Here is an 8318-nt window from a genome sequence, read left to right as displayed (position 1 = left end):
TCTTGTATAATTTCTCCTTAAATATATGTTACATGAATGTCAGCTTTGACTTATGATTAAAAAAAGTTATTTGTGTAATTATACAGAATTAAACCATGTGGAATTTCCCTTGAACTTGACTTTATCTTTAACATTCTTGTTTTATTTATTCAACGTAGATAACAATGTTTGCAAGGAACCAATCAGTAAAGTAATTATAAAGTCATTTTAATTTTAGACGCAGACATGAGAAGGTAAACAAGTATCAGTCTTACATACAGTTAAGTGTCATGTGACAACAAACATACTTCTGGGTAAATTAAACAAAGTAGGCATACTTCCATTAAGATGAATTAAATTGGAGTCGTAGCTCTATTTAAGACTGACATGGTACCAACTGATTAGAACTATCATAATCAATGCTATTGCTTGTAATGGTAATAAATCAAAAGACATCACAGCTGCAGTAGACAAATGATTCCATATCTGCTCTGAATGCAACTTGATCTGACTGAACCTTCTTCTGAAACGTCTACAGAGGACAATATAAACACAAGCAGCAGCAGTTCATCAAAGAAAATACACCATCAACCATATCAACTAAACTAACACACTACAAAACAGGGATATTTTACTGAACGGTAACAATTATTTCCTAGCCACAAGTTCCAGGAGGGTGGAGGTGATCTTGTCGAGGCTGCTGGAGTGCCGGACGCCCTGGTTCATCCTGTATCCTTGTTCCTTGTGGAAGGGAGGTGCAGAGGAACGAGGGTCAAAATACCCGTCGGCGGCAGATTGGTAGTCGCGGGGGCGCATGGATTCACGGAGTCGCTCTGGATAACGTGCCGGTTCATCTGGACGGGGAGCATTTCCTGGCCGATCCATTTCAGGCAACCGAAATGACTCTGAAAAAGAAAACAATGTAGTCAAAGAAAACAGGGAAAGGCAAACAGCATGGAAAGCTCATTGTAAAAATTAGATTAAGGCCTGGGCCTGCTTACCTTCATATCGACTTCTGCTCGGGTTTCGGGGTTCACTGAGCACAGTATGGTTGTAGTCTTGCATCCATGCTTCTGGCCTTTGTTGCCTTTGCTCCCAACCTCTGTCCTTGCAAGGGTCCTGTGTATAGAAATCCTGCGTGCGTCTTCCCTCTGGTTCATCTCTGAAGGTTCTCTCATACTGGTGTCGTGGAGCTTCCTGCGGGTCCGGCTTTAAATTACTGTAATCGTTGGAGGAGACTGATGTGCCTTGGTTATACTGCTACAACAAAGTTTCAAAAAAATCAAATTAATTTCTACTTTTTGGAGGAAACAACATTATGCATAACTAGGACAAGCTCTGGACAGGGTCAATCATACCTTGACTAATTTTTTTGACTGAAATTCTTTGAGAACGCTGCACAGCTTGCTCTTGAGGAAGTCGGCCTCTTCCATATTCTCAATCTCAATGTTTTTCTGGTAGAACAGAAGTGTTTAAAAAGGACAGGTGAGTTTTCCTCCCAGCATCAAAGAATGACTCCATAAGGCAAAGCACGATGCCAATACTACATCATATTCTCACCAGCATATCAAACACACCCCCCGAGTCTGCTAGTGGCTTAGAGTCTCCTCTTAGGTAGCTTTCATTACGATGTGAGCTCTAAACAAAACAAGAGAAAGTCTCACATCACTACAAAAGTCTCAGTTTGACAAACTAATTCATTATTTCCATTATTTTGTTTCTCAGAATTAAAAGAAGATGACGTTAAGGGTACCTGCTGTAACTCATAAGGATTCGGTCTTGGGGGTCCACGGATTTCTGCATTGGGTCTATAATGACTGTTGAATCTTTGGCTTGGAGGTCCACGGTCATCACCGTACCTTTAAATCAGATATCAAACATCCAGAAAGAAAATGAATAACTCCATATCAATAGCTTGTTTCAAAAACAACATCAGCAATTTTCTTCGAGCATCAACACCTACATCTGTTTTGCCCTTTGCACTTCCTCTTCCGTGGCGTCGGAAAATCGGCTCTTCCTCTTTCTTTTTCTCTGGTAGTCGTTGTCTACAGCCCCTTCCAAGAATCGCCTGAATGGCTCCGGGATGTCAGACATGGCTGGAGTAACTTCGGGCGGTCTCATGGAGATAGAAGGCCCAGTTCTGCTCGGCCCCCGGTTGTCTTCCTGAGCATACGGTTCTCTTACTTTGTGTCGGTAATCCGTGATGATTTTTAACAGGTGAGTTTTGTCATGTAACGGGTCATTCTCAAACAGGCTGGGAATGGCCGGTCTTCTGGGCTCGGACTCACTTGATCCCTGCCTGCCTGCTCTATTCACATCTTCCCATCTCCTGGCTTCTCGGTCATTGGACCAGTGGGGCTGCGACTCTTTGGTGAAGACTCGCTGAGAGGCTTGATATTCATCTGAACGAACTTGCCCGCGTCTAACTTCCTCAGAGTAGAATTCCTTGAGGGGATCACTTTCTGGATAGGATCTTCTGCACAGAGGACCTTTCTCTGCAAATCGATCAGCATGTTGAGGCGGTCTACGGGGCATCTCTTTCCTAAAATCTTGCCTGTCAACACCTTCAGGCTCATCTTCAACATATTCGTCTTGGTACTCCTGAGGGAAATCAGATTCCCAATAATCTGGTGTGTATTTATCACTGTCCCTGTAATCTGAGTTGAGCGAGTCCTCCTGCTCGTATTTTTGCTGCTCAACTTTCCCCCTTGCATAAGAGTCTTCAGGCTGGAAAGAGGGATTATTGGGGTAATCTAGGGGACAGCGCCCAGAGAGGGGGTCATCATCCTGATAATTCCATGTTTCCTGGTGAAGAGTCTCTTGTTGTTGGGCCAGTCCAGGAGGGATGCTTTGTCCTATATTCTGCCTCTGCTTTAGCAGAACTGAAGGACAAGAGTAAACAACTGTTTTTGTCAAATAATGAGTATGAACTCCACTGAATCCTTTCTATTTAAAGACACCTTTATATAGGAAGTATGAATGTACCTGTTATATTTGCTCTTCCCACATTTCTGTTTTTCTTCAGTGGCTAAAACATAAAACACAAACAAATTGTAACTGACAGCGCTTTTGTAATGCACAAAATTAATTCATCCAGAAGCTAAATGACCTCGAGCACAAGTCATCAGGTAACCCTTTAGGACCCACCTTAGGATTTCCTGGTCCATCCTTCCTCACCGCGATCTCCGCCTTGGCTCGGATAATCTTCGCCGTTTGGCCCACCACCGTTGTGTTATTCAGCAACTCAGGTCGCTTTGTTTGCTACATCAAAAGCATTTTCACTTTGTCAGCTACAGAGAAGACACACAGAAGAACCACCAGTGTGTCCTGAACATGTGTGCAATGTCTTACCAAGTACTTCACGCGGTGTTTACGTCCGATCACGTGATGGACCACATTCGGTAGGTTTGCTGGCACGTCACACAGGCGACAAAAGTATCTGGGGCCCGGCTGTGCATCACTGCTAATGCGAGGTATTTCTTCCAAAAAGTCCAAACCTATAATGTAAAACAAGTCAAGGTGTTGAACAGAGATAAAGACTTTATGGAGTAGAACAAAACATTTTCTAGATTCAGTTATTCACCAATGACAGGCTCGTCAATCTTCAAGTATTTCAGGTAATGTACAAGGTCCTCAAAATCCGGTACAACGTGTTCTCTGACAGCAAGTCCTGTAAAACCCAAACAATGACAGTTAGACAATAAACATAGCAGGGAAAACTTTTAAAAGTGCAGTGGTTAATAAATCTCAGAACCAGAACGTGCAGGTGTTCTTTTTTTTGGACTTGTGTGATGGAAGTTATAAGGAATTAGTGGTGTTTGTGTTTGATTATTAAAGTTGCCCAATGTGTCTTCAGATTAACATGTGCACCATATGCGTTCCATTCTCCTGTTCAGCTACCCAGAGGCAGCAAGTCTTCTTTACATACTGTAAAGCAATATGTGGCTCTGCATCCTGCTGCCATAGTTTTGTTTGATCTGCATTATTTACTTACTCTAGCAAAGGAAAGATCCCATTTTCATTTTCTTGTTCCTACATATTTCGGACTAATAAGCAAACAAGTGTCCTCTCGTGGCTTTTGATGATGTACATCTGTGTGAAACCAAACCGACCAAAGCAGTAAATGCAGAGTCAGACAAGAACATACAACCTACAGGTCTGAAAATGCCCTCAGACTGCAGATATGCAACGGCCCTCGTTCACTCTACTTAGACATGGAGGCTTACGCTCACAATTTCATCTGAATTAATTCGTCTCTTCTCCAGCAGCCTTGGATTCTTCATTTTTCTGTTAGTCTGTGTTGTCTGCATTAGATAGATGATGTGAAGGCTGTCTGCTTGTATCCATGACCTCTTTCATGGCTTTTCAGGGCATCCTCATCTCAGTAACATGGCTGACTCAAAGGCATTCCACAGTAGAGCATGGGATTAAAGCAGACAAACCTCTTCTGTTCCCTTGACACTTCGGTCCCAAACTGACGTTCAAAAAATAAATCACTTGCCAGCATTGCAAAAAATATGACTGGGAAGGAAATGCAGTGAACCAGTAAATTGACTCTGCACAGCCATGAAACACCCACACAAGTGTTTTCTCTGCTCCTGGCTAATGAAACCCTTTCTCAGGCCTGTGTGAGTGTGTTTCATATGTGTGTCTGTGCAAGCAGAGCCCATCATACATATCCTTCTGACACAGAAGGATAGAGTAGTCCAACACATTATGAAGGGACAAATCACAAAATTATGATTTTTCTAAAGCCTTGGTTATACTTGTGCAAGGGGGCTGTTGCTGTTTGCCCACTTCCACAGCGGCTGAAGACCTTTCATAGTTGCTGCATCCTCCAATGCGTTATTATCCGAGACCACAGGGGGCGTTTTGCCTTTGACCACTCCTGTCTATTTTTTCTTCCTTTAGAGCAAAAACTTTGCCCCGTTTGGTTGAAATCTTGGTCCAGGAGTTTTGGGTCATTGAAGGTCCACGTAATCTGTCAGAGATGAGCCATAAAGATGTCTGGCAGAAAGAACCACCATGGCAACCACCCTACAACCACCCTACAACTCCTCCATTTCAAACAATGCCCATTCCTGGCCTTTTTGCCCCAAGTCATTAAATCTGGGATCACGGCTCAGAGCAACTCTGCAGGGGGCCAGAGGGACCAATGTGAGGTGATTGGCTGGGCTTTCTTTCGGTGCTGCCTTGAGCCAGTTTGGGCTGTCAGCTCCAGTTAGCAGCACCTGGGCAAGATAATGTTGGTATCCAGCGTCAGATCAGAGTAGTTGGGCCAAATCTGGCCAGGAGATTCAGAGTGCACAGCAGATTCAGGTTCCTGTTGGGCCAAGACACTTTGGCTACTTGGGTCTTCCTTCAGGAAACCAACTGCTTATTCATTGTCCAACAGATCAGGAGGTGACGTTAATACATCGGAATAAGTCAAAATACATTTTCCAATAACAAATGTTCTGCAGCGATAGGACAGTGGTTGATGGGCCAAGTCTTGATGTGTTTTCCTTTAAAAACCAGTGAGCCGAACCTGTGATACGTTCATTTTTCAACTTGATAACGTGTCAGATCAGACACCAAACGTTCTCTAGGCCAAAGCTGACCAGGGAGATGATGAAATCTACTTACCCTGAGCAACCAAGGTATCCTCTTTCTGCCAGGAATGAAAGGAGACGGAGAGCAATAAAAATTAAGTCAATCAGCGCTGGACAAACTGGGACAGAGTTCAGCACTTCTATAAACAGAGAAATGGTTATATCATGGAAACATACGATTGGATTGCACATATTTGTTAACATGACCACAGCTCATTTTGAGTGTGGTAAAGATCAACACCAAGTTACCTATTCAGTTCCAGAATCAGTGTATTTTCTAAAATTACAACTGCATATAAGCAGCTATATTCACAACACAAGAGTGTCGTCTGGTGACAGTGGTGATTGCTGTTGCAGATAAGTGGCATCGACTTTCGGGAAAGAAAGAAAATAACTTCTCTGTCTCGAAAACCTCCCTCACACACAGATCCCACATGTTTAGGAGGGACAAATATCGAGTGAAGACAAAGGCTTTGGACATCCACAATGGTCTCTCCTAAGATTCCCAGAAAGATTCCCTGTTGGGTCCGGTTCCACATCTAATCTATTGGAGATGGATGAAGCCTCGCTTGTACAAGAATTAGCATCTGATATGCCAAGTTGAATTTAAGGCAACGTTCATCTCCCATATCTGATTTTCAAGTAAAGTAGCATGGAAGAGCAGTCTCAGATATTAGAACTCTCCTCACAAAGAGTTACTGTATGACTTTCCAGGAATCATACATGAAGATTGGTTGCTTCTTGTAGCTCAAGAAGTCATTCATTTGCAGAGAAAGCTGATGGTCTGTAAAAAAAATAAAAGTACCTCGGCTTGGATACTTTGTCTTGAGTCCATCATGGTGACAAGAGCATGCTATGTCAAACCAACATAACATTTAATGTGGCTTGCCTAGGAATGTTTCTTCTTCTACTGCCAGAAACTTTCCGGATATGACACTTGGCTAAGCTTGTGGGACAGTAAACTCTGACTCCAGCTTTGATTCCCTTGTGATGCTGACAAAGATAATTGTCAGTACAAGTTTGAATTAACATGCATGTGACTAAGACATCGGACAGAATGACAAAGATGAAAAAGACGTCAAGATGGTCAAGGACATGAAGATTTGTTAGACCTTGTTGCTTTTTACAGCTCAGGAAGTCAACTGTATGGAGAAAAGTCTGATGATCTGTAGATTGTGGGGGCTGAGGCAGAATGCTTTGTTTGGCATTTGGTTGTTTGGTGACATTTGTTGTGTCACCTGTGGTAGATTTTTTGTGGTAGAAGAGTCAGTTTGAACCAGTTTGATCTTGAAGCAAGGACGGATGAAAGGTAGAACTCTTGTCATTAGTGCCAATATGGTACCAGCAATCTCGCTTCCATGTACTACTGTGCACTGTGTATCAAAAGGAGAGAACATGCTTCAAAATCAGCCAGTTCAAGGCAGTAAACGCTTGTGTAACACTTCAAGATCACCAAGAGAGCAGGAACTGAGAAACGGTGTCCCCAGTGGATGAAAGCTGTGAAACCTAATGATTCGTCATCTCTGGGCCATTCCAGGTTCCTGCTTCCTGCTGGGAGGTCGACTTAGAGGACTTGCAAAGGGTGGCAAAACAAATACCAATAACAACAACATCTACAGTCTGTTATGGTTTACATATTTCACATTCCTGCACCTACAGATTGTGCTTTTTAACTGTAATCGTTACCTTTAGATGCCCCAGTGTGGTCAGATGAATCTTATACAGTGTTTCACCCCTTATGGCTTTGTTGCACACCTGGAGAAACAAATAATATCAATCTGTTTTCATGTTTATCAAATGGCTTCAGACAAACTTATCACCCATAACACGCGTGGCTGCTGTCAAGTTTACGCATGCGACGTCGGCACAAAAAATACAAGTTGGATTAACTATCTTACCATGCAATCAATGTAATGAACCTTGTTCTCCTCCTCATACGGTGTTTCGAGCTCGTCCATTGTAGATGTTGTAGGGTTAAGATAGCGGTAGCCCCAAGAAGCTAGTAGCGGCTAATTTAGGTAGCGTTGTTTAGCTTAAACTATCCGGTAAACGCAATGTGGCAATGACAAAACCTTGGAAATCAGTGAATATCATCACAAGTTGAAGTTTGTATGACATGCGAGGGTCCCAGTCGTTATTTCCATGTATATATGTTACGTAGGGCTAAGAAAACAGAGTGGCTAGCAGGTATTCCTATTAGCTTTCCGCGTACACTTCCGGTCAGTTCCTTTCAAATAAAAACCGCAAAAATCACAAATGTTTAAAGAAAATAAAAATTAAAAACACGTTTTGCAAAATATTGTATACTTTCTAAAAATCTCCCTAGTTCACCCTCATTTCATGTTTAAATCCGTGGCGTTATATATGGGTACGTGTGATTTTGAGTGAATTGTTCTCAAAGGCAAGCTCCACATACAAAAATGTCTCTTTACGCCTCCTGCTGGCTAAGATCACAACTGCAATCAAATTCCAAAATCCGATCAGAAAGTTTTGTTAATTTTGTTTATTTGGTGCTAAGAAAACTTTGTATGTACAAAGAGCGCACAGTTGTTATAAAGTCAGGTTTGGAAAGTGGGGCACTTATCAAGCACTGTGAGGCAACTGCAAAGGATTCAGTAGACTTCAGAATAAAACTAAGAAGCAGTATGGACAATACAAGAACACAACAGGCTCTGTAACTCATTCTAACAAGACAGTGGAGATTTGAACAACTACGAAGATATCAATCCACAATGATACCCCAGTGAT

General features: G+C 42.4%; 1 protein-coding gene across 2 annotated transcripts; it reads right to left on the bottom strand.

Annotated features, from left to right (window-relative positions):
* Positions 1-191: 191 nt before the first annotated feature.
* Positions 192-7788, bottom strand: LOC142989812 (uncharacterized). Of its 2 annotated transcripts, none has more exons than XM_076139504.1 (13): positions 7469-7788; positions 7257-7325; positions 5605-5629; positions 3563-3649; positions 3331-3476; positions 3127-3240; positions 2965-3007; positions 1943-2861; positions 1733-1838; positions 1540-1617; positions 1338-1433; positions 981-1239; positions 192-884 (listed from the first exon to the last, which is right to left on the bottom strand). In XM_076139504.1, exons 1-13 carry the CDS (start codon positions 7526-7528, stop codon positions 628-630), a joined length of 2259 nt encoding a protein of 752 aa, XP_075995619.1. In that variant the 5' UTR covers positions 7529-7788; the 3' UTR covers positions 192-627. The 2 variants fall into 2 exon arrangements, with proteins under 2 accessions (XP_075995619.1, XP_075995621.1); XM_076139506.1 differs by having other exon boundaries at positions 981-1236.
* Positions 7789-8318: the final 530 nt, after the last annotated feature.

The sequence above is a fragment of the Genypterus blacodes genome, unplaced genomic scaffold (genome assembly GCF_046128005.1).
Source record: "Genypterus blacodes isolate CSIRO-AG114 ecotype Tasmania unplaced genomic scaffold, CSIRO-AGI_Gbla_v1 ptg000438l_1, whole genome shotgun sequence".
NCBI classification, from domain to species: Eukaryota; Metazoa; Chordata; class Actinopteri; order Ophidiiformes; family Ophidiidae; genus Genypterus; species Genypterus blacodes.
This window is presented reverse-complemented; position numbering and strand designations above follow the sequence as displayed.